At 39.6% G+C, this 26,784-nt stretch overlaps 1 protein-coding gene across 2 annotated transcripts; it reads left to right on the top strand.

The window, feature by feature from the left end:
* Nucleotides 1–1,975: 1,975 nt before the first annotated feature.
* Nucleotides 1,976–26,772, top strand: REC114 (REC114 meiotic recombination protein). Of its 2 annotated transcripts, XM_052807094.1 has the most exons (6): nt 1,976–2,287; nt 2,812–2,901; nt 17,263–17,346; nt 21,478–21,690; nt 23,560–23,628; nt 26,554–26,763. In XM_052807094.1, the coding sequence occupies exons 1-6, from the start codon at nt 2,072–2,074 to the stop codon at nt 26,713–26,715; spliced, it is 834 nt and encodes a 277-aa protein (XP_052663054.1). In that variant the 5' UTR covers nt 1,976–2,071; the 3' UTR covers nt 26,716–26,763. The 2 variants fall into 2 exon arrangements, with proteins under 2 accessions (XP_052663054.1, XP_052663055.1); XM_052807095.1 differs by lacking the exon at nt 23,560–23,628 and having other exon boundaries at nt 1,991–2,287; nt 26,554–26,772.
* Nucleotides 26,773–26,784: the final 12 nt, after the last annotated feature.

Below are 26,784 nucleotides of genomic sequence, written 5' to 3'. Positions count from 1 at the left end.
AAGGAAAGAATTTGTATAGCCTTTTACACACTGTGACTGGCTTTGTGTTCCCCTAATAACTCCTTCTTTTCATGTGTGATTTCAATAATACATTATTATTAAAGGATTTGATGGGACTCTCTGATGCTCTTGGTTTACTTCTGTCTCTTTTGAAACCACATTTTGAAATTTTTGTTTTGGTAAAAGACTGAGCTTTTGTTTTCCTCCAGCAGAAGCCTTTAGCACATCTGCCAGAAATCACTCTTGGAAACTAGACACTAGAAGATGCTGCAAACAAACCGTTTTCCGCAGAACTTCAGCTGAATTAGGGGAAAATAGATTCAATATATGTACTCATACTGTCTTTCTCTGACAATAATATTTAGCTCTTCTGTAGTTTCCAAGAAACTCCCAAGTCTACAGGCCAGTTCTGAATGTTTGACAAGCACAATTTGATAAATCCTTCTGGGGAAGCAGTGATTAGAGAAGGCAACTGGCAGCTAGGAGGCCCACACCGCATTCCCTGTTTTGTTACTGATTTTTCTGGATGACCTTGTCAAATCATTTAATACCTTTCTGTCTGTATTTCCCTATCTGCAAAATGTTCAGATAAACACCTTCCTTTTGAAAACACTGTAAAATTGTTTGTTATGGAAATAGTTCCTTGGATGTTAATCTGGTTCTTGGGGTGTAACATCAGATGAAAAACACAATGGCCACATGACATAAATGTCAATCTAATATTTTCTAACAGATTAAGCCATCACAGTTTAAGTAATAGGTTAACCTTGTACCTGAAGGTTTTATTTCAGACCAGACAGTAGTTACTCATTCCATTTTAATCTTATTCATATCAGCCAAGCCAGCATCGTAAGTGCAAACCATAAAGGTAACAAAACCCCCTCAAATTGGCATAAACTTCCTTGTTCTGCTTAAGAAGTATGACTATTTAGCCAAGCTTCATCTTGGTCAAGTATATGCTGCTGGCAGTAGGCAATGCTCAGAACTGGGATTAAAGCATAGTACCCTCAAGCATGCAGATGGTTTAACAGCGGCTAGTGGTGACTGGCATCCCTAAGTCCGTTCAGGTCAGTAGACTCTCATGCACATCTTCCTGAATGGTAACAGGCTCTTCCATGCCCTCTCGATGACCCTGACTGGCTAATGCCTGTTTTTATTCTTAATGGGCCAAGATATGTACTATAAATGGAATACCTAAGTGCAGTCTTATTATGAGTCATTTCACCATCACTCTTTTTCTAGAGAAAGTGTAGCGTTACATAATTCTAGGAGCAACCTAATAGCAGAGCGGAAGCAAAATGGGAAGGGAGACAAGGGCAATTTTATTAATCCAGCTGTACAAACCTGGGCTGGCTAACAACATGCAACACACACTGAAAAGAGAGCTGCTTTTTAACACAGATCCCACTTCAGATACCACAAAAGCACTGTTGACGTTCTGTGAAGCGAGCACAGCACCTTGCACCGAGAAATGAAAAGGCAATTTAGAGTTTAGGACAGCTTTTCTACAGGGACTTCGACGTATTTCACCTGAGGAAGGACGCATGCTGACATCGTGCCCGGCTTCCACAAGAATTTCACTGCGCCCAGCAACGGACCACGGCCGGCTACACCGCCGCCTCCTTCTCGCAGCGTAGCCCTGATGGCGCTCCCTCACCCCCCACAAAATGGCGGCCGCGCGTGCCCCGGGGTCCGCGCTTCTCTCTCCCTCGGCACCGCCGGGCGGTCCAGCCACATCGGTACACCCGGAGGCTGTTGGGAGAAGAGGGAGACCAGTAGCCACGCTCCCCTCGGAGAAGTAGCACCCTCGAAAGGGAAGGGAAGGGGATGGGGACTGGATGGGATGGGACGGGACAGGACGAAGCACCGCTGAGGAGAGCGGCGTGACAGCACCGGGGCTCGTGCGACCGAACCCTAGAGAAAGACCACCGCCCGCCCCAGCGCGCTACCTCATTGGCTCTCGTTTCTCTGCCTCCAGCTGATTGGCGAACAATTCCCCCCTACGCGTTCCCTCTTCCCTCCTATTGGCTCCCGCTTCCCGCTCAACTCCGGCTCTCCAGCCGCCGGCGTGATGCTTCTTCCTCCTGTGCAGCGCCGTCCCCTCAGTGCGGGGATGGCGGTGGCTGGCGAAGGTCGCAGCTCCGAGCCGGGGCAGGCCTCTGTGCCGGGAGGCACCGGCGACACCTCCCTCCTCGGCAGCGCCACAACGTGGCCCCTGAAACGCTACGGCCGCTTCCTACCCCCGACGGACGGCGACGACGAAGGGCAGAACACCTCCTCTTGGAAGGTGACGGGCGAGGCGGGGGGGGGGGGGGGGTGTGTGTGCTGGCTGCTTGGTTTTGCTGTAACTGCCTCCAGTGGGGTCTAGGAGGCAGCTGTGTAGCAAGCAGTAATAAGTGAGGCCTTTGCGGGTATCTTTTTGCAAGTCCAGAGCTAATGCAGGAATCGGGAGAGATTTTGCTTCATGAATTATTAACGTAAACACATCAGTGATATGATAGTTTGTGGCCCGCTTTTTTTTTATTCCTTCCTTCAGCAGTGACCTGTAGTATTAGGAACTATAGATCAAGTTGGAAGAGTCCAGGTAGTTGTTTAAAGTAGTTAAATCTGTATGAGACTTACAATTAGTAAAAAATTCTTAAATGTGCCTCTTGTCTGTGAGAGTGCAGGACAAGTTGCATTACTGAGAGGTAAATTAGACACCTGACTTCTAGCACCGACCTTTGAAACCTTTTATTTTGCACTAGAAATGGAAAATGTAGGTTTTGTGCTTACAGGGCTAGATTTTTGTTTTTTTCTATCTTTTTAAAGGTTTTTGAATCAAATGAAGAATCAGGCCATCTTATCCTTACCATTGTGGTATCTGGCCATTTCTTTATTTCCCAAGGGCGAACAGTACTGGTAAGTTTCTCGGGTATGAAGAACACTTTTCCTCTCATGTTAGCATCAGTAGTAACATTGTTTCCCTTCTCAGCTTCATGTTCTCTCCCACTGAAAGGAAGCTGCCAATTTTATTTTGCTCATGGAAATTCTCATGTGCTGCTTTCTCTCTACATTTATCAGAATAATACTGAATGCATTATTTCATACTGAGGAACAGTGTTTCTTCTGTGGCTCTAAAAATCTAGATTAAGATGTAAGACTAAGTGCTGCTGATGTTAAAAGATACATGGGGGTTTTTATGATTCTTCTGCCTAAGAAAACAGAGAAAATACTCTGTTAAGATTTGCGATATGATCCAGCTAGTTTCTTGCCAATGATGTGTTAGTATGTTGGTTTTGATAATTTGGTTTATCAAAGGGTATGTTTTTTTCTATGTTGGGTAATGTGATCTACCATACAACTTGCATTCATGGAGAGAAAATACCAACTTCAAAGTTGTGTCAACTGATTTTCTTGTAGCCTCTACTTACTTAAGCATGACCAGCTACTAAACTGTAAAGATTTCACAGTGACACTGAAGAGGTTAAAAGAAACACTCCATCTAGAAGGAGTTGGTTTGATACTCATGACAGAGAAGGCCTGTGCTGGAAAGTGGAATCAGGTGTGTTCAGTGCATATCACCAATACTCAGTGATGGTAACAAGTAGGAATTGGCTGATAAGTGTATTAGAAAGCTATTACAAACCACTGGAAGATGCTGCAGTATTAAGATAACACAGACTTTTTTTTAAAAATACAGAATGTGTAAAGGAGTATGTTGTAGCTTTAAATATGTATAAGCTTATAAATTACTTTTTACTGTGCCTCTTAAAAGGTCTTAAACTTATAGAAATATCCTGTAAGTATAGGGGGAGAACCAAGGATGCCCTTGAGTTTTTTTGGCCTGTAAGTGTGTTAAGAATATTGAATAGACAATGATAGAGCTAACAGAGTGGTCAGTCTGGATAGCCCTCATACAAGACATGGTATTTGGCTCACATATTTAGTGAGAACAAATTGAATGTTCTTGGACGAGGTAAAAATGGAACATGGCAAGTATTTTAGCAGTTGTGTTGAATAAGAAAAAGGGATGGAGTAATTGAAAGTCCAGATAGTTAAAAGAAATGCAACTGAAATGAGACTTGCCGCCACCTCTTGCCGAATTCTGCTTGGAATGAATCAGTGCAGAATGCACCTCTCCTGGGGCTGGTCCTGTTTTCAGTACCCTGATCAGACAGCTGTAACTGTTCAGTAACTAGTAGACTTACATCACTCTGTAGAATGTCCTTGAAATAACCATATAAAGGCTAACTGAAAGTAAGTTTTAATAACTAACTAAAGAGCAAAGAAGGCACAGACAAAAGCTGTAGCCCTTCAAATACTGTGTCTGGCAAAGGCTGAATCTGGCAAGTAACAATGGGCAGATAAAAGTGTGCCGTCGTAAGTGATGAGTGCAGGAAGTATAAAAAAAGGTTTATAAAAAGACTTGGCTGAGAAAAGCACTTTCTTCAGCTCTTAGGTTTAGTGGCTAGTGAAGCTTTCAGTTAGCTGCCTTGCTTGAAGTGCCAGATGAGGAATTTCTGAGCTCTATCAGGTCTGTTTCAGCTTCTAAGGGACACCAAGATACTGCAATAACAACCACAGCCTAAGAATAGTGCAGAATAGAGGTGGGACAGACGTACTTGGTAAATGTGACCAAAATATAATACCGAGAGTTGGAAAAAAAAAAAAGTTGTTTTTGTGTTGTGGTTTTTTTTAAAAACATTTATTTTGGCAATGCTTCTATACCAACCTTAAGGGCAACACTGACAACATTTTATTAAGTGTTAGAGAAGTTATACAAAACTGGTGTCATATGCATTTTAAAACCTGACTGTCAATTCCTTTGGGTGCATTTCTTTGAGTACATGTAATTGGGATCATGCTGCAGGTGTGTTCTGTGCATACAGAACTAAACTAGTGTGAAATGCACTGGTACAATATGCCCTATACCTATTTATATTTCTCAGAGCAGTTGCAGTCTTGCCACCGTTCCTCTTAAACACACTTGACTTGCTGAAAGACCTAGGAAATACCCAATCCACTAGTTCTGAAGCTGGGCAGGCATCTTCAGAACTATGTTAGGTTTCCTGTTTACAAGGGATTTGGTCCAGCACATCTGGCTTAGTTTTGCTGCTTAGGCTTGTTCCTTAGGCATATGCCCTCTCAGAAATGTGTCCCTTTTCCCAACACTATGCAAGACGGATATGCAGTGATACAATTCTTCCTGGACAATCTAAATCTACAAGTGTCTTTTCAGTCTTTGAAGAACAGTCAGTGGAATCTCTTTAGTAAAGCAGCCAGTATCATCAAACAGAAAGATGATGCACAGGGGTTGTGCTGAAGACGACAGCACAGGCAGTGATGCTGTTGGCCAGCAGCCGATAACAGCTTACAATGCAGTAGATTCAAGCTAGCCAGAACTGCACAGGCCACTGCTGAAATTCTGCAAACTCCTTATTGAGATTGCAACAAAAAAGTTGCAATACTGTGCAGTCTATGTTATTGCTGTAGAAATAATCAGACTGTAGAAATGGTTAATCTCACTGGTTCTATCTCCCTCTAGTCTCCAGCTCTCAGGAGCTGTCAGAAACCTGTCACAATATTTAAACAGGCTTTGCACAACTAGGTACATACAGTTCTTTTGAATCTGTCACAGACCAAATCCTCTCACTGTGGGTCCATTATAATGGACTTTTTGTCACAGAGGATAATGCACAAGTTTCTGCTCCAGAGGGAATGTATCAAGTTTGATAGAATGCTGCAATTGTTGGAATTATTCAGCTCATGGTTTTACTGTGTACACTCATTTCTATTTGCTGGCCTGGGCTACTGAATATTTCCTTTTTATTGCCAAGGTGTTCTCCAACACGTACGTGCTGCCTTACTCACTTGCATTGAAATTCCCTCTGATGTACTAACAGAACTGTTTCTTGCTATGTAGTAACTGCACCCTTTAAGTTGTTGATGTCTAGTCTTTTGATCTATCTTCTAATCCCTACTTTTCAGACCTTTTGATGTACTACAAGCTCCTGGTTTTGAGGGAACTGGATAACAATTATTGTAGCTTTGTACCTTGTACCTCTGCATAGGAACACAGTGATGTACAAGATCTGTGTCACGGGGACACCATTTCCTTCACAACTTGAATAACTATATTGTATTTTTGTAAAATTTCCATGGATGAATAATAAAGGGATTTTTTTTCCCCTCTAACAATAATCCAAGAATGAACTGAACAGCTCATTAAATTCAAGAATTCATTCGGTGGTGAATGTTCCTAACATGTTTTTTTTTTTGTTTTTTTTTTTAACTGCAGCAGTAATGGTAGAGCAGGAACTCTTGCCCCACCCCAAGAATTTTAACGTGAACCATCCTAAGTAAGAGTTTTAAAAAAAGAAAGTTTTCACCCAACATCTGTAACAAAGAAAACTTATTAATTGGATGCTTTTAAAATGGGCAATACTGTGGTATGATACATTCTTATCTCTTCTAGTTTAAAATTGGCAAGCAATGTAGTAAAAACAGTGCATTAATAGATGCAAACTATCTTGGTTTGTACCTTCTATTTTCTTTAGGATGATAAAAGTCAGAGAGCATCTGTTCTTCAGTGGTGTGTACGTTTTACAAAAGTCAAAATGAACCTTTTTAGCTGCCAGCAAGCTCTGTGTTATGCTGATAATACTATGGATGGATGCTATTATAAAGTCAAGCAAAAAAAATCAGTCACATACTGAAAAGTGTGAACTTCCAGACTTCGGCTGTTTTGTATTTCACATAGAACTTTTCTTTGTTCATTCTTCTGCAGTAAACTGTGACGTTAACTGAACTAATGCTTGCCTGAACTCAGTGCTGATCAGCGTCATAGTTAGTTTTCCGCTAAACTAATCTCAGTTGGCCAACATGCTAGTGATAGCTCCCAGTGTTTGCTCTCTCAGTGAGCATGGGCCCTACAAATACCTTTTTTGGATGAAGACATATTTTGTTCTGTTGCTTAGTGATTCTTTCATCAAACTTCTTTCATGACAAGTAATCATTTATGAAATACTAAAGTACATAAACTATTTTCTGTAATGTACTCTCCTGTCAGTGTGAAAACAAGAGGAGATAGCTTTTATGTAAATTATCTACTTAGTGAATCCTCTTCTTTGGTGTCTACCTTTTATCTACATACAACTTTCACTACAACTCCATTTGCACAAAATGGAGGTGGTGTAGAAATGGAAATCTTTATTTCATTGGCAGTTGGATTAACATGATCCATTTGTCCTGGTTTCAGCTGGGATAGAGTTAATTATCTTCCTAGTAGCTGGTACAGTGCTGTGTTTTGAGTTGAGAAGAATGAGAAGAATGTTGATAACACTGATGTTTTCAGTTGTTGCTAAGTAATGCTTAGTCTAAAGTCAAGAATTTTTCAGCCTCTCATGCCCAGCCAGCAAGAAAGCTGGAAGGGCACAAGAAGCTGGCGGAGGACACAGCCAGGGCAGCTGACCCAAACTGGCCAGCAGGGTATTGCATTCCATGTGACGTCACATCTAGTATATAAACTGGGGGGAGTAGGGGTGGGGGGATCGCCACTCAGGGACTAACTGGGCATCGATTGGTGGGTGGTGAGCAATTGCACTGTGCATCATTTGTATATTCCAATCCTTTTATCGTTACTACTGTCACTTTATTAGTGTTATCACTATCATTATTAGTTTCTTCTTTTTATATTTGATTAAACAGTTCTTATCTCAACCCACAAGTTTTACTTTTTTTTTTTTTTTTCCTGATTTTCTCCCCATCCCACTGCGGGGCGGGGGGGAGTGAGTGAGCAGCTGCGTGGTGCTCAGTTGCTGGCTGTGGTTAAACCACGACACCATTCTGGGAAGAATATTCAAGTGTTACTGACTTGATATCAAAATATTTTCTCTACAATGGATGTATTTATGTATTCTCTTAGTCCTTTTTATTTTCTTAAAGCAGGAGTGTTAAGAAACCTTTTCTTTTTCTTAAAGAATTGTAGCTATTTAGAGCCAAGTGAGACTATGACTCTTCTATGATCCATTTTCAAGAACAACATTTATAAAATAGTAATAAAATAGTCACATATCCTAACAACCGATTTTTTTAATACATACAGAAGACTACAGAATTATTTTTGTGAGCAATAAAATAGTAGAATATTTCATTAATTCCCTTTTAGTAGTCTCTCTACTACTGGAAGCTGAAGTAACTGTTTTCTTGCTAAAAACAATGCTACAATGTATGCACCAAGTCTCCACGCTTCTAAACCAGGCAGATTAGTAAATACCTTGTGCTGCATATGCTGCTGTGTGGTGAGGTGCTGTAGATTTGAAATAATTGATTACAGTATCTGAGAATGCTCCAGAACTGGTCGTTGAAGTACTTCCACGCTACTGTACCAAGTAATTGTGGACATGTTCAGTGTTTCCATCAGCTGCTCAAAGAGAACAAATTATTTATTTTAATGGATAAACTTTTGGGTAATGGGTATATGTTCAGGATCACTTCAAACATTCTTTAATGACGCTGCCAGTGACATATTTGAAACTATTTTAACAACTGCTTTCCTTTAAAAATATAATCTACTTCTTGTGATCAGCCAAATGGAATGAAGAGGAGGGTAAATGGAACTTCAGAGCATGGAACATAAAAATCCCTGATGTGTAATGCAATTCAAAGGGTGTTTTGATATGGTTTGGTTTTGGGTTTTGTTTTTTTTTTTTTTTTTAAACCAAAGTTCTTCACTTGGAATTAAATTACATAACATTTTTAGGACCTCTTTTTGCTGCAGTGAGTGTTGCCTAATAGACTGTGTATTTTACAGTAGAAAAATCTCATTCTTACATACTGTAGATAATAGAATCTTAACAAGAATATCTCAACAGCATTTCTCAATTTCTGGCTATACTCTCAAGATACATCATGTTCTGTTTACCACAACTCTTGTTTCCTTTCCCTCCTTCAAATCGGCATATCATGAAAATTGTATTTTGGTGTTTTATTCAACGCAATTGATTCTGGTGCTAGAATTCTTAATATCCTACAAATTAAACAAATTGAAATTGTGAAGAGGATTTATTTAAAAGGATAAAATTAATCCAGAGTAATTGATTTGTGACCCTATCTTTTAAGGTGTAGACTAAATGTCCTCAGTGCCCTCCTGGTCCCCTCATGACTTCTAATAAGCTAACAGTGCTTAGGATACAGTAGATTCTAACTCATTAATTAGGCAACCATTCAGCAGACATTCTGATGTTCTTGATGCTCTCTTAGCAGTGCCTGAAAGTTATGCACCAAATTTTTGAGATGATATTCACAGCAGTGCCCTGGGTAGATGAAGGTCCCTGTGCAATAAATGAGGACATCTGATGGAAACCTAGAGAAATGAGCAGGTTGCTAATGCTGCTTAGTGGTAGTACATTGCAAAGCTAGCGGAAGGTTGTTTTTTTATTAAAGGTCCTGAGATTGCTATTTTAAAGAGTAGAAGGAATCTACTTAGCTTTATTGACTTATGCAGTACCACAATCGTAGTTCAAAAATTTCAATTCTAGTTTGTCTATTTCAACATGTGCTGTTGACATGATTGTTTTGGACGAGCCAAGTATCTTTCTGCATTAGCTTCCCCATTTATGCTTGATATAATGATACATTCCTGTTGTATAATGATTATGTATTGGTGATTGGCAGCAGTAAAGAGTTTTAAGGAGTTCTGATCTTTACTTTTCTCTTGCCCCAATTCTTCTAAACCCAACTATTAGAATAGTTTTTAAAGAGTAGTGGTGTCTATTAATGAAATGTATTTACCCTAAAGTTAGAGTTTAACTTATGGTATTGATCTAGGGAAGTATATATTTTGTATCAGGAATTAAAGAAGAAATTGCTTAACTTGACTTACTAATGGGATGTCCTGAAGAGCTTTAGCCAGCTAAACCCATGAGCATCCAGTTCACTTCTCTAGGTCCCTGGTCAAGTATCACTGTTCTAAAGTGTAGTTTAGGGGAAAAAAAAAAATTCCAGGTTCTCACTATGAAATATCGAGGTTTGTCCTGAGTTAGGGGTTATTCACTCCTTCAAGGGGCTGTAGTTTTCACCCATCTGGGGGAACTCTTTCTAGAAAGCTGACACCTGGCAGCATGTGCTCCTGCACCCAACACTTTGCACTTTGGCAAAAGACATTCATCAGATGCGGAGTCCCCTGGGCATGGTTGTCTCAAGGGTGGCTGTATGTGTCCTGTATTTGCTACTTCATTTAGCTTTCCTGCCTCTGTAGAGACAGAGCACTCTTGTTTAATGAGTTCAACCCTGATGTGTTCTTTTCCACAATCAAACTTAATAGCGAGATTTAAGATCTGACTTCTAAGAGATTGGGGGTTAAAAAAAATTGCATGCAAAAAAATAATGCAGAGCCTAACATCCTTTTATTCCTTATTCCAGTTATCTTGCTGTCTGTCTGCCTTGGTTGCAGTGTTTTTTGGCCTCTCACCTCCTTCCACTTCCTGTTCTATATTCTGCAGATCTGTTTGAGACAGCTAATGCTTACACTAAGATCTAAGTTACATACAGCCTGTGAAGCACATGATTTCTGCTGTGCTCTCATCTTTTCAACAATGCTACACATGATGCATTTGGATACTGACATGTAGCTTGGAAATTTTTAAAGGGACAAATTTCTGCTTCCCCCACTCTACAAGTTGTCATGTTTGGGGATTTTTTTTTGTTGTTGTTTTGTTGACACTCTTACTCTCAACTTAGTTTTCAAGACAACTCATACTGCAGGAATAAAAACTAATGTATTTGGCCTTATTTTGGTCTCAGAAAAAGATAAAAGTAAGGAAAATTTCTACTTCTAGGTGTGTTGCAAGGTAATAATGAAGATTTGATTGGAATTATGCTCAAAGTTTAATTTTCACAACTTCTGACTTTAGAATTACATTTTTATTCTGCAGCCATTAATGAAAGGAAGAATTTTCAATTTTTTATAGACCAAGCAGTTTTCTAATTTAAAAAGTGTAAAATGGCAACTCATTCTCTTTTGGGAAGGCAATGAGTTAAAAATTGGTATTTTTCAGATATTATGCAAGCATTTGATTTATAATCTATATATCAAGTTTAAAGCATACACTTCCTTGCGAACAATGTTTTCCAATTTTACTTAAGTTTTCTGAAAGCATCTCAGTTTGTCTCTAGTGTTCAGTATAATACTTGAACAGAATTTACAAGCTTTTTCAGATAAGATAATGCTTAATAACAGTCTTTTCAACTACAATATTTCTATTCTGTTGGAGACTTTTACCAGATGTATTAACCACATTGTGTAGATACCTGAAAATAACATTACCATTCCTTTGTTGTCAAATTAGTCACTTCTAAGAATAAGCAAGGTGTTACTCAGTATGAATGTTAAATAATAATAGTACCTAGAATATTAGAGGTCAAAAATATTGGTATTTGTAACTTAACAAATCCCACTTCAAACCTAGATAGTATTATTTCTGAAAAGTTTTCTCACTGCACCTTATATCCTCACTGTGGTGAGTAGACCCATGGTGTGGAGTTCTGGACACAGTAACAGGGCAGTGCCTCTCCCTGTCTGGGGAAAATGGCAGGTTATTTAAGCCATTCCTACGGGTTTGGTGCAATGTTGCACGAGCTTGCAGGTGCAGTGCTAAGAGCAGCAGAGCATCTTACCCTTCCCCAGAAAAGTGCTTTACCCAAATCTCTTCTTTCACCCTACAAAGGCACCATGAGGGATACTGTGCTAGTTTGGGTGCCCAGTTGTGTCTTGGTAGCTTACCTTGGGAAATGAACGGATTAAGGAACTGTCACAGGTGCCTCCCGGGAAACTGAGCATGGCTTTTGCAAGTAGAAGATTGTTTTCTGGGGAATTGTGTACCATGGGTGCTGCCCAGCCTGAATCAGAATGGTGCAAGCAGGATGTTGTCTGAGGTCATTAGCTTTTCTCTTCTGTCACCTTGCCTCTGTTTTCAGACAGGACCACTCTGGCAGCTATGCACAGGGATATTAATTAATACATTAAAATTCCTTTGATCTCATGCTGAACTCATCATTTCTTGCAAATGCACATTCCCAGTTTGTGGGATATCCAGCTGACTCCTTAATCCATTACATTATACAATGGATACATTCATTCTGAACTGTGAACTCTGAGCACAAACTGTTTTATTTGCATTTCATGAGCCTATTATAAGTGGCAGCCAAAACTGGAGTATGTGTGTCTTTGTGTGGCATTCTGGGTTTTTGTTTGTCTTTTTTAGAATCGGTTGTAATTTAAGGCCAGAGTAAAGTTTGTGGCAAAAAGAAAGTTTTTCTTCCTAAGCTATTGTTTACACATAGTTCAGTTTCATTTGAAAACATCTGTCTCATGAATGAGTGAATCCAAACTAATTGATGCAAGCCAGCATAGCTGAACTGTGACACAAAAACCATTTCTTAAATATATATTAATTTTTAGTGAAGATAGGGTTGCCTAAAGACCTTACAATCTATCTAACTTAAAATGGATAATCTGTTCCTGTGTTGCTTAGCACCACAATGTTTCTAGATGATACAATAATAAAAATATTCATAAATAACATGCAATACCTTCCAACATAGATCACAGGCCTCATTATCCAGCAGCTTTTTGAATGCTGAAATGTAAAATCAGAACAAAAGTATTTCCCAATTAATGATGGACTAGACGGGTGTAAGACTGGACCAGCATTATTAGCTTTTCTGCCTCATGTAAGGTGGTCGTATATTGCCTGCTTCCAAAACATTTAGGAAACGTCTTCCTTTGTTTTCTGCTTCAGCTTAATGCCTCTCAGGGTCCTCCCTCTGAGAGACTTAGATTTTTGTCAGAGCTGTGTGAAACTGTTTTCCTTTAATACAGTGTTCTTACAAGTACGATCCTGAGAATGACATGAGTATATGCATGACTGAACGTTAATGATCAAACTTAGAAAAGTGCTGTGATTTACCTCTTCAGATTGTAAACATTTGAGGTCTTGCATTCCCGCCCAGTTCTAGGCTGCCTTTTTGTCTATATTGCTGATTAATCTTATACTGCCATCTGTCTTTGCTCATGCCCAATACTGCTCAGCTACACCCAGCTCTGAATGTAAAGCAGCTATGGATGTTGCCTGCTCAAGAACAGTGACCACAGCTGCTTTGTTCTCTGTATTTCTGTCAGCCTGGTGGCAGCAGCAGTCTGGAGGGACTACTACGTTTTTTTTGTCAGTACATATGTCCAGAGGAGATTTAGAGTCAATTCATTATCTCTAGAAAGGCACAAATGGATTATAATCTCTATATATTGCCATGCAGTTTCCAGGATCTACCCCACGCCTAGCTCCTCATGTTGGCAGAGATCCTCCCGACTTTGAGTGATGGAACAAGGGACAGATTTATTGTGGTCTTCATTCTTCTTGCATTGAATTCGTTCACCTAACTTCATATGCAGATTCATAACTATTTCATTGTTGACAAAAGAGAGAATTGTCATTGTTAAGAAGAATTGTATTTTGTCTTAATTCAGGCAGCCTCAAATACAGCCTATGCGGATTGAGGTAACATGGAAAAAGCCATGAGGAACAGAATAGACCTTAACATGGTGCAAAATCGGGCTTATTTGCTGCTTAGAACTGAAGAACATCTAGAGGATCCTGACTGTAATGACAGTTACTGATGAAACAATTTAGCAATGGAGTTCAGTCTGAGTAGTTCTGCAGATCCAAGTTTTATCCAAAACATTCACTCTCCTTTTTCAGGTAGCTTGCTTGTGCCAAATCAGGTCTGTTGTATTGCTCGAGTACTGCACTGAGTTCTTCTATTTGGTTTAACTGTTCTTAGTTATTTGTTTCAGCTTGGCAATAAACAATCAACCAAAGGTACAAGAGGAAAGGAAATACTTTGTGCTTTGTTCATCAGTTAATTAAACTTGAAGTAAATTAAATTTCAGTTAATCAAATTCTGGGGTTGGAGTTGAATGTTAGGAGTACATAAATAAAAATCCCAAATGCTGGTTTTTTCCAGCTTGCTTTACCTCAGAAACAGGACATATAAAAGGACGACAACCTGGGAAACACCAAATAATTGGTAGGGAAGTTAAACATTGGCTGCCTTTTATGATTTTTTTGAAGACAGTTATTATTTTAAGGAGACAACATTTGTTCAACTTATGTCTTACAGTGAAAGGAAAAACACTATAAAAATAGACTTAATGTGGGAACAGCTATATTTAAATAAACACAGTTGGTGTGTATCAAAAACAGTAACTATTTGAAATGAATAGAGTAAGCATAAGTGGCCACAAGTTAAAGTGGCCTAGTGAAAGAATGGGATATTAGAATTGCTTCACTAACAGCATTTTGGGGCTTGGTAGTGGAATCAGAGGAAGACCAAGTGGCAGTGGAGAAATTGCCTATGGCAGGAAGCACTAAGCATATAAGCACAAGCAGCTGTCATACTCCAACACAAAATCACTTCCTAGGCTGGTTGGTTGTCCAGGACTCAGCCTGGCTGCTTATCAAGAGTGAGCAGTTCTGAACTGGCCTGTGTGTTTTGAGGAGGTATGGATATTACCCTCGATATAAGTTAAGTTAAAAGATATTCAACATTTATAGGTTTAAATGAGAGAAATAAGTCCTTGTGCCAAGATGAAATTCATCTCATGTTAGTTTGTGTTTATTTCACAAAAATAAATATAAATGTACTTGGTCTACTGCATTGCAAACAGTGAGAACCTTTACTTTCAGGGTATTTGTATAAACATCAAGAATATACCCTTTCTGGAAGGGACAGTTTAAAATATTTTTTTCTGCTTTATATATTCCAGTTCTACATATCCCATCTTTCTCTCTGTTTGGACTTGAGAGCCTATCCCCTGCCCCAGTCAAACTCTTCTGCACTATGTATGTTTTCTGCAACCCCTTGTTTCTCTTCTTGAACGTGCTGTCGGCTGTACCTTACTCCTGTAACTTCAATTCTGTTTTCCTTGCTTGCTTCCTTAGTAGATCCCTTCTGGCAACTATGGCAGCATGAGCACAGCACAAGCTGATAAGCATCATAGATGGATGTCACTCCATGTCACCTCTAAAGTACTTCATGTACACAAAACAAATCTGCATTTTTGTATTTTGTACAGCCATGTACCAAGACCTCTTTGCAATGCATATGCACAATTAATGCTGATTTTTTGCTGTCACAGATGCCGCTCTCCATTTCTGTGATGTTGGCATGACTGAAATTCTTGACTTTTGACATAACTTTCTTCTGTACACAATCGCTAGCTTAACTTGCTGATGCTTTTCCATTTTCAGCATTAAACAATATTTTGGGGCCAAACTGCACAGCCATGAATGTCCTTAGCCAAATTTCAAAGAAGTAACATACTCTACGGTGCATATGAAAATAGGACATGTGAAGTGCTACTGATGATTCTATAAGTGTTCTACTAGTGCTGCGCTCTTTTCTTAGCCTACTAATCTCATCTCATTCCTCAGGTATTCTGCTCAGTATCTTTTTGCCCCCACCCCGCCCCAACTTTAATGTCCACATACCAAGCTCTCATTGGGCAGGTCTATCGAGAGGCTAAAACTGCACACCCCAAAGGCAGGGGTGCTAAAATGCCAGGTGTACAGATGAGTAAGGGTATTTCACAAGCTTCCTTTACTGCGTCAGGCATACATTCAGATGACATGACAAACTGACCTTCTTCAGAGACTTCCTAATATTTGACATCAGAGAGGATTTCGTCTGCATGTGGAAGGAGAGTGCTCTCAGCATGCTGGACACGGCCTCCTGCTCCACTGCTTCAGCAGTCTAATTGCACCACGTAGTATGGCTGGAGAACACTGACTTACCAAATACCTTTCTGTTACCTTTCAAAGAAATATCTTTCTTATCTTTCTGTTGCGAGGCCTATCATTTGCAGTTTGTCCCTCTTAGTATCCAGATTCCTTCACTAATTCCTGTAAGAGTAGAGGATAGCTTGGTACTTCCCATCAGTTGCAAAGTGAGGTTTTCCTATTTTGACCTTGAGGCCTTTCACGCCTTAGCAAGTCTGACCTTGAGACCTTTTGAGAGCACTCAGTGCAAACAGACATGCTGCAAGTGACTGACCCATCTTGTCAGCATCCGTTTTTACAGTGTAGAGGAAAATTCTTGTCTCCCTCTCACCTCAAATCTTTTGGTAATGATACTTGCATGCTGTCTCACCATTCTGGAGTCTATCATAGCATGTATCCGCTCGGCTATGTGTCTGTGATCCAGTTTGCCTTTGGTTCAACTCTTCAATGCTTTCTAGACATTCCTCTTGTAAAAGTTCAGTTAAAAATCTACATGCAACTGGTGCATGAGACTATAAAGCCAGTGCCAGCACATTAAAAGAGCAGTGTCTTACTGAGGTGACTTCTTGTGCCAAAATAGAATGGCAGATGGCTTCCCAGCCTGGACCTGTGTAAGACGGATAGTAACTCTGGCAAAGCCACACTGCTGGTAGTCCAGGGTGGACATGACTTGTGGTTCTTGACCCTCAGGACACCTACGAAAAGCAGCCTATGTGAAAAGCTGTGGCCATTGAAAGCATTATGAGTTCAGATAAAACAGGTAGGTAATTTCCTCCCTGCCCTTCCCCCCCCCCCCCCCCCGACTTGCTAACTAATGCCTGTGTGGCAGTCTGTGGAAAGCACCCTGGGAGACACAGTCCATTGCCTTGCAATATTTATATGATGTTTTTGGCTTCCTGCGGTATTTTTCCAGAATGCTGAGCAGTCTGTCTTGTTTGAAGAGACTGGCAGTTAATGCAACTGAAGTATAAAAACATCTTTATCGAGTTATCAAAGCTGCTTCTTGTTTACCTGAATTCCATCTGGAGAAAATGCCTCTCTGGGCCTTAGATAAACCAACTGCTGTCCCATTTTTCAGGTTTGCCTGCCCTCTGCTGCCCTCTCGGGCAACTTCATGGGATGCAGAAAAATTTAAAGCTCTCAGTGTTGCAGCTGTTTTATTATGTATTTCATGGAGACTTGTGTAACATGCACAAATATAAATGTAAAATGTATATGGAAATTAGAATGTACCTTGACATAGTGTTGTTACTGGAGCTACAGGTTTAGATTTAATGCCTAGTTTGGTAAAAACTACATATTGGCAATTGTTCAGATACAAAAGTTCCACATAGGCAGATGACTAATCTTCATTAGGGTTTAGATCACATCACGTAACTTAAGTGTGTGCTTCTGAGTGTTACATGTTTGCTGTGCAAGTAGTATGTGTTCTGCTTTATTTCAGGAAGGCTTTTCATTAATTGATTCCCACAAGTGGCTAAAGATAGTAAGAAGAGCAGACTGCCTGCTGCTTTGTGCGCAGTCAAAGGTAAGTTGAGTTGCTTTTAATATTTCTAATAGCTAACAGTTCTGTGTAAGATTTCTTAATATTGGATAAATTAAACCAGAAGTTCTGAGTTACTGTAAATTATCTACATAAATTAAGAGATTTGCTTTTACTCTAGATATTAAACAATAATGGACTGAATCATCTTTAATGTCTTTTGTAACTGCTACTATTGAGGTCTTTTAGACTGCTTTCTGAGAGTTAGCTACTAAAACAGCTAGACCGGTATTTATTTTAGAATTTATCTGCCATGGCTAACGATTAAAAAGATGAAGTGATTCTCTTACATGTACAGAAGCATGCTACCTATGAGTCATACTTCACTTTGGCAAACAAAGCATCTAAACAAACAATTATTTAGCCATTTTGTGGCCCCTGACACCTGGCACAGTAGTGGCAGGCTGGTGATTCAGGCATTTGGTATTCAAGGCAATGAAAGGGACCTAGGTTTCTGGTCTTCATCTCGGGATCTCAAGAAAAGTGGTTGATTAACCTTTAAGTAATTAAATGGCACTTGCTTGTTACCATCTTATGTATATATCTCAGTTTTCTTGGTTCTTAGATGAACTCTAAGAAGTTTCTTACTCATCTACACTGAGTACTCACCAGGTTTTTCAGAAACAAAACCTGTTTCAAAATGAGAAGAGCTCTCCCTTCTCCCCTGATAGTTTCTAGGCTTTTTTCAGCAGAAACAGCTGCCTCTAGTTTAGCTATCTCTACTTGACAAGAGAATTCATCTCTAAGTTAGAAACAGGAATTCTGGAAAAATATGAGCCCGTTGTTCAGTAGCTGCTAGAGACCAATTTTAACTCTTTGCCCCGTTCACAGAACTATAAAGGCATAAGAACATCTCAAGTATTCAGAGATGTTCTAGCATTCTCCCCTGACAGGAACTCTGGTACAGATTGGGTTATTGTAGCTGCAGGTAATGGCAATATCCAGAATAGCTGGAAACTCTAAAAATTCCTGTTTAGTTGTATTTTGATCTTTTATTTGATTTTTTTTATGAAAGACACATAAATATTTCTTTATAGGATGTTGCAAACCAAACACTCCAGTTTGCAGAGGGGAGAATGCCTTGCTAATTGCAAGATGAAAGCAGATGTGAGGCCTAATAAACATTGTTTAAATATAAGGACTCATCTTGTTTCAGAGTAAGCCTAGCCTAATGGTGGCACTAGGAACTGCATAAATAAGTATCTTAAACTGTTTTAAATTCATGGGTTATGCTTGCCTGAAACCAAAACACCTTTGCTCTCTGATTTTATTTGTCAGATTCTTATAAAATGTGGAGTATCACTGAAGAAGACTATCAAGCTGTTGCAGTAATTAGTTCTGATGAATCAGATCATCAGTTTCCTTTACAGTTAATAGAACTAGTTCCCCAGCAGAGCGTTAAGGGATTCTGCTGCATCTCACAAGAAACACAAAATCAACATCACAATCACTTTGAGGCTTGAACAAAGCTCTGAGGGCCAGTTAAGAAAAGGAGGAATATTAACATAGTCTTAAATGAATTTAGTGCATCTAAATGTTTACTTACCGTAAATTCACATGACTTAAACTGGATTTAGTGGCACCGCAGTGGTCCTATCGTACAGTTTCTCTACTTTATACCCTAAATTGTAGCTGAAGTGATTCTGTAAATGCGGTCAGTGTATATATCTTCCATGCTAATCTTCAAAAATACTTAAATTCAGGAAGCCAGCCACACCGTGTAAGGGGTTACATCTCAACCCTGCTAGACCTAAGTAAGGAAAGAGTCAAGCAGAAGCCATTTAAGCAGAGGAAAGCAAGCTAGGTTTTCAGAAACCAGCTCCTATATGAGTGCACAGGGCAAATAAGGAACGTGGGCAACTAAATATTACACTGTTATTTCTGATTTATTTTGTACTTGTTTTTTTTGAAAGTCATTAATATTGCATTTATAGTGAAACTTACTCATTTCTTAAGAAATCTGATTTTAATAGGGCACTGTGGACTCTTAGCTAGCAGAATGAGTTTCTAAACTGTATTTTGAGAAGCTTAGTGTTAATATACTCAAAGGAACAAGAAACATAGAGAAGACACCTGTTGTGGATCACTATTGAAACTCAGCTGTACTAGTGGAAATTTTATTCTCTGAAGCACACGAGTGTCTGATTCTGAAGCCGTACCTGTCAGATGCACATTTCTGTCTTAAACTTAGCTGAAACAGACAGCTGTGTGGCTGTGACTGCCCTTTATACAGCTCCATCTCTAGTTATCACTTATCTCACATTAGTCTTTGATGTGCTTCTATGCATAAAAACTTTTATATGAAACTATCTGTAAACAGTAGCAAGACAAATGTTCTTAATATTCTTGTACTAAGTCATTTTCCTTCACACTGTTTTCATTGAGCTTGGCCCTCTGCCCCAGCATGGGAAGAGGTGCAAATTTGATGATCCAAGTGACCTCAAGGTTCTCTAATACTTCAGCTCTTGTATGGTTCAGGTGTTACTGCTCAGTACTCAGTTTATGCTAAAACTTGACATCATCTTAGCTGAATTTGAGCGCTCTCTCTCTTTCCATAAAGGAAAAATGTTTAATTTACAAAGTCTATTGTTGTTTATAAACTGCAGTCCTAAGTATGTACCAGTCCTTGTGAAAAAGCAGAGGGCAATACAAATAGCTCAGACTGAAACTTGATTTGGGGATTGTAGGGATAACTAAAACAAGTGTTCTTTGAAAGTGTCCAAAAGGAATTCAAATTAAGATGCAAGTTACCTTTCTGTCATTTTAATGAGAAGTCACCTGTCTGGCATATCCACAAATCATTTCTCAGTTATGTGAAGCTGATCCAGTTAAGCTGACATCTTAGTTAATTAGAGGAAATGTAACTGGGCACTGGTAAAACGAGTGCTATAGTTTGAATTATTTTGACATTTTTCCCTTTAAAAGGCACCGAGACAAGCTTTTATGCTTACAATGCCCTAAAAATAATTTTATGCAATACAAGCATCTTAAAATAACATGCATGTAAACATACAGGCTGTCATAAGAGCTGGCTCATCTTTGAGACAAAAAAATCTTTAAAGTGAAAGATGTCCTTGTATTCGTGTAATCAGCAGGCTAGCAGTGTGTCTAGTCATTAAAAAAAATGGTTTTGATGTTGAAACCCCAGAAAGATGAAGACTCAAATAAGCTAGGTCGGTCTAAGGAAAACTTTTCTAGTACTTCAACTGTGTTTTAAATTTGAAATTTCAAGATCAAACTGAAAGTCCCATTAAGTCACTCTCTAAACAAGAGCCTTCAATATCTGCCTTATGCCAGTTGAATGGGCTTAGGGCAAGCTTATCATGCATGACAAACTCTTCAGTCCTCCTTTTTCAGTGCAGTTTGCTAGACCTCATGTACTTAAAATATCTATTATGGTACAGCCTGACAACTTATACTGGGGGGTCAGAGCTACCCAGTTTTATTTTTAGCACTATTTCACTATTTAAAAAGTAATGCATCTGAGTTTCTTGCACTCCTAACCAACTACGTTAGCATCTATTCAAGGAACAGCAGCATTCAGTTGGAGTGCCAAACTGAATTTGTACGTTTACACAGGCAGACGAGGTAGGTAGGTAAGGCTGGGTTTGATGCAGACAGGAACAAAAATCCTAAATGGAACATTCAGTTCCCAGAGCTTTTAGTTTAGATGCCGAAGTTAACTTCTGCTTACTTTAGTGTCATTTCATTTTTTGTCACAAGTAACTGTTCAGAGTTGGCATATCCGTAGAGGATACTACCTGCAGCAACAATAAGAACTTAATTTCCCTGCTATACGTGTAAAAACTCTGTCATCATGGCAAGGTTTGTTCACTTGGCTAGACCTTTAATTAGTTGACAAGTGGCCCTGCTCACTTACCATTTTCTTGGGGTTGTTTTGAACTGATTTTCAAACTGGGAATCATAGTGTTCTGGTTTAGCTGCTGGGAAAAAAATGAAGATACAGCAGGGAAAACTTGTTTGTTTTTAAGTTGGTGCAGTGATTTGAAAATTTATCGCCTTCTTCCTAACTTTAACAAATAGGAATTTAATTAAATCAAAATAGTTTGAGGGGATTCACAGTTAATTTAATTTCTCTTTTTGGTTTTTGAGCAGAATGAATGCCGCATGTTTCGTATTCAGTTTGGTGGAGATTCAAAAGAGCAGAGGCTGGAACACTGCTGCAGTTGCGTTCAGAAACTTGCAGAGTACGTACCGGTTCAAGTAACTGATGAACAAAGCCAGAAGCTCTATCACAGTCTCAATCAGCTGGCTAACAGTGAAAATCAAGCAAAGGACACTGAACAAAATGCATCAGTACTACATACAGTAAGTAAGCAAGAACGTACAGACAGAAAAATAGAAAAATAATCGGCTATTCGTGTTAGATCTGTAAATGCCAAGCTTTACTTCTCAAGAAAGTTTTTTGCAACTATGAGACCATCTATATGAAACACAATTTGGGAAACCCAAAATTCAGTTTACATGCAGGGAAACCTGGTTAGTGAACAGGGCTAGAGTTATTCAGGAAGTCAACTGCTGAAGCTGGCTACCATCTTCCCAATTTCTTGGTGTACCTCAAGAAAGTTAACAGAAAAATGCTCAAAAAAGTGGTTCTAGCTCCTCAAGCTTATTGTAACATACCTCAGAGCAATGAGATGCCTTTGTTTTGGCCTCCAAGAGGTCACTAATAACCAAAATTAATATATACATTTCATGTGATCATAGGAAGAATATTAGCAAGCATATGGAATAAGATTTATAGGTGGGGAAAAAAAGCTTTGCTCTGGGGTTTGAACTGCTCCTTAACTAGGGAGCCTGGAAACAAGAGAACAATTTATGCAGGGCTCAGGCAAACACAGGAAGTTACTAACCATTAAAAGAAACTGCAGCAAACGCTACAGCCAAGTGTTATTTACCAGTTCCCAATCAGATGGTGGTATGGTTTGATGGAAGACTTAGATGGTTTCTGCTGAGGTAAATGAACAAAAACGGGGCAGAAGACCAGAGCTGAATAGTTACCAAAAAAACATGTCTACAATTTCATCAGTGTGGATTTCAGCTAAGACTGCTGGGAACAACCTGGCAGACTTTCACCTGAATTATACAGGGTAAGAAAAAGGATTAGAGCTGTTTAAGTAACCATGAATTGTGTCCTCCCTTTTGGGTTTACCTACTCCTGTTTTAGTGTTAATAATTGTAAATATGCAATTCTATCAATTTGAGCTTCACCCGACACATTTAAAAGCGATTTCAGGTTAGGAACAGAATGTTTCCCCTCTCCAAAACAAAGACCTAAGGTAAATGGAAAAGGCAAAGGCAGATAGTGTTTCTGAGGGTGACTAATTCTTAAACGTATGCTCTCTTGGGTATCCAGAGGATCACATTTACCAGCTCTAAAAAACATCCCTGCAGCTAACTTAGCCAGTAAAGCTCTTCGGTACGTGATAAAAATATCAGGATCAAGATTGAGCCCTGAAAAAGCAATGTCAAAGCTTTCAGCTACATCATTTTCATGATAGAATCTAGGAAGGTCCTACTCTACTGGACAGTGGAATCTTATTTGGTAGAGAAAGTGGGCAGGGGGGGAATATATTGCTAATTTGACTTACACCATTTCCAGGAAGGCATATGGGAGACCTTCAACAGCTGATATTCAAGATTTATTGTTTATTCTTTAAGCAGATTACCTATACTTTGGGCTTTGCTCATTTCCTCATAAGCTAAAGAATGAAAGGCAAAGAAAATATTTCATGGCAGAATGCTATCGAACACCAACAGTCATACTGTTGGTATTAAAAATGCTCTTGCTCTAGAAGTTAGACTGAAAACTTCACTCAGAAAATAGAATTGACAGCTTAAACCATCTTTTCAGTGATGTGACCCATGGGAAGGAAAAAAGCATGCTCGTAGGGAGCACTCATACACAGCATTTTCTAGTTACTTCCAGTCAGTAGTTTAAAAGTTATCTGAGTTTAGACATGACAGTTTAACTACAGGCCCATTATTTCATGTCTTTCATTTTTAAAGACTTGAGCAGATGTGCATTCACGTTCCATAAAAAGATGCCTTTTTACTGCATAAGGTAGCTGAGCACATTCTCCTCCCGTTATCTCTAAAAATGTAACTACTTCCCTTCTTGCACATACCCACACTCTGCTTAGTAACAAGCCCTTATTTGCATTTGGTATTTTGTAGCCAGATGAGCCTCTATCAGATTCCTGTACAAGCCTTGGAGAAAGAAGATCTCTAACACAGCTAGCGCAGGTAAAAAAACAAACAAACAAACAAACAAAACCAAAAACAACCCAAAACAAAAAAAAAACCAAAACCAACCCCAAACTAAAAATCTATTATTTAGATCCTGTAACTGATCTCTTGGGCACAGAGAGAAAGCAAGCTATCTCATATTCAGTAAACATCTGGTAAATGACTTCCCTGAACATCAGGATGCCATCATCTATACCAACAAAACCACAGGATCTTGTGTAATGATCTGGAGCTAGGAAATAAGCTGCAAAACCAGGTATTTCATGGTGTAATTACTCCATTTGCATAAGAACAAACCACACATTGAGAGCAAACAAATACCCAGAGGTCACATCTAAATAAATGGCTTTGTCACTCTTTTGACTCTGAAGAAATTACTTCTGCCCTCATAGCTTAAGTCTGAAACTATCAATCCTCCTTGACCCACAGCAAAAGACTCCCTAATGCAACTGACAGCTTCCCTGTGATGTCCAGGGTAAAGCTGTATTTAAAAAGTAACTGGAAGTTAATTGTTGCTTGTGTACTGTGAATTTGGGACAGTGCAGAATCAGATGACTGAGGAGAAAACTCTACTCTTGCCCACTGCTGTTGCTGTGCAGTTGCTTCTAGGGGTCTTCCTTACCCTTTTTCCACATTCACAGGATGATCAAGTCAATGTTTCTTCATATCAGTGGTACAAAGGACAATTCCTATCCTCCCTGTTACAAATCTTGTCATCTCTTAAACCCAAAAAAGCCTTTTAAACACCTCTTTTCAGAAAGCAGAGTTCCCTATACTCGCAGTGGTGAGTGCTGTATTACGTGCGCTGCTGGTTGGTTCCCAACGGTTTTGTTACTGTCCTTGTACAACACAGCAAGAGTGCATCAACGAGCACAAGTAGTCAAACAAGGGGCAGTTTGCCTTCAGCAACTGTATTTTTCATGACCAATCTCTGCTTTAAGAGGTAATACTAGGAAATGCAAGTTAAAACAAACATTATAAACAGCTTAGCTTCTAAAAACTGCTATTCTATGGTCCCTGTGTAAGATGGGAGCACAATACCTGCTTCAAACAAACAAAGCTTTCTGCCAGTGAGGCCTGTATTTGCCGTACACATTTATCCATCCCTCACTTGAATTACTAACAAATTCCCCAGCACAAGAAAACTCCTTGATGTAGTAGTTTCCCACATCCTCCTCTACTTGCCCCTCTACTTCTTAGTCAGCTTAACCCAACTGGGATCTCCCATGCCCTAGCCCACACGCTTGCCATGCAAAGTTTGCTCAGGGCTGAACTTCTTTTCCCCACTTCGACTTTAGAAACACCCTTTCAGCTGGTACTCTGGAACTAAATTTCTCCATTGCCACCACTTCAGGACGCTAGCAGAAGCACTGGTTTTAAGCACTCTCTTGCAGATTTTTTTAAAAAGATACTCAACATTACCTTTAAAGATCTTTTCCTCCACCAGGAAAAGAGCAATAGTGCAACGTGAACCAACAATGAAATTAGCAAAAATATTACAGTGGGTTTTTTTGGTGGTTTTTTTTTTTTGGCTCCCCACAAGTCAAACACTGCTACACTCCCAGCTGTCGGCGTGCCTGGTCCATCTGCCAGTTGTCTCGCACTGATTCAGGTTCAAGCAGCAGAAGCTAGGGCCTGACTGAAGTTAACAGCAATTCCACCTTTCCCAGACAGACAGGCTTGGTTTAGCCTGTGCTGCTCGTATCGGCATGTCGAAAAAAGAGGCTAAAATAGGCATCTGAAGTTTTTTAAAGCCAGATATAGACTAACTAGCATTAGGCGTTTCCCCCCAATAACAGAACCATCCACCTTGATCACCAGCCGCCTCTGGATATCATACTTACCTCACCACAAAAGTTAACACTGGTGATTTTCTTTGCTTCTGCTCTCCCATGCAAAGCATCTGTAACTGGTGCTGCAGTTGTTTTAATGACTTCAGCACAGACGAGTAAAGAAAGTTAAAGGCTGAGTGGGGGGTGAGGTCTATAGAACAGTTGCAGTGCAGCCTGAACATGGCAACATTTTGGTACAAACACTCAGTCATTAACACATACTACGAACAACGTGGTTTAGAGCGAGCAGCAGCCCTGGCTGCAGTAGGGCCTTTGAACTGTGAAGTTACTATTTCTTTACCATGGCTTACATCCAGCAGGAAAGCTGGCAGCCGGCCACAATGAAGTTTTAGCTGAGCTGCTTCCAGCTTGTTGTCATAGGAACAGCAGCATGGAATTGCCCAATGACCTACCGGTCCATTAGACTTGCGCATTTCTCTAGCATACCTAATGGACGAGAGCAGCAGCAGCGTCACGTATGGATGCTGGGAGGCGGTCAGGGCTTCCTCAACCTCAGGACATGATGTTGTGCATCTTCTGCTCTGCTGCCACTAGTTTTACACCAAAAAGCGACACACAGCTCGCCCACCAAGGGAAAAACCTGGGGGAGGGGCTTAAATGGGCATGAAAAGGATGTTTTAACTCTTTAAAAGCCCCACAATTAACTTCTAAAAGACATCTTGCTAAATTAAGAGCTTAGAACTGCATACTTGGTTATTCTGACACAATTCAAGTGGTCATACATATGCTTCCTACAGGATCCTTTTCTCTTACACAGAATGGATATTGACAAGGAAGCCATGTTACCCAGGCAATTGGCATTTCTGATTTAAATAACTGCAAAGGAATTCAAAGTTGCATAAAAGCTATATTGGAATTGAAGCTAGGTGTCAGAGAAAAACATTTACAGACACGATTGCAGAAATCTTATCTGATGGAAATATTCGAATAGCATTAATAATGAGGCAGATGCATCTTTATTAAATACCAAAGGAAAACTTTGATGTTGCTGCATTGTTACAAAAACACTGTAACATTACCTTTTATGTCCAAGACTAGTGCAACACCTTTGGTTTTTTTACTTTCGTAGTCTGTGCTGAAAAACAAGTCTGAGCTCCCCCTTGCATATCAGCATTTGGCGTGGCGTGCACAAGAGCTGAGGCCCTTCATTCGCTTATGCCTTATGGATCAGAATTTCCCAGCTTTTGTGGAAGATGTGGAGAAGGAATTGAAAAAACTTGCAGAAGGTTGAGAAATACCAAACACCAGCTTATTACCACCGGAATACACACTCCAGGGGATACCCAGCGCTCAGGATACA

The sequence above is a fragment of the Harpia harpyja genome, chromosome 14 (assembly GCF_026419915.1).
Source record: "Harpia harpyja isolate bHarHar1 chromosome 14, bHarHar1 primary haplotype, whole genome shotgun sequence".
Taxonomy (NCBI): domain Eukaryota; kingdom Metazoa; phylum Chordata; class Aves; order Accipitriformes; family Accipitridae; genus Harpia; species Harpia harpyja.
Note: the sequence above shows the minus strand (reverse complement) of the source record. Positions and strands in the feature narration are given on the sequence as shown.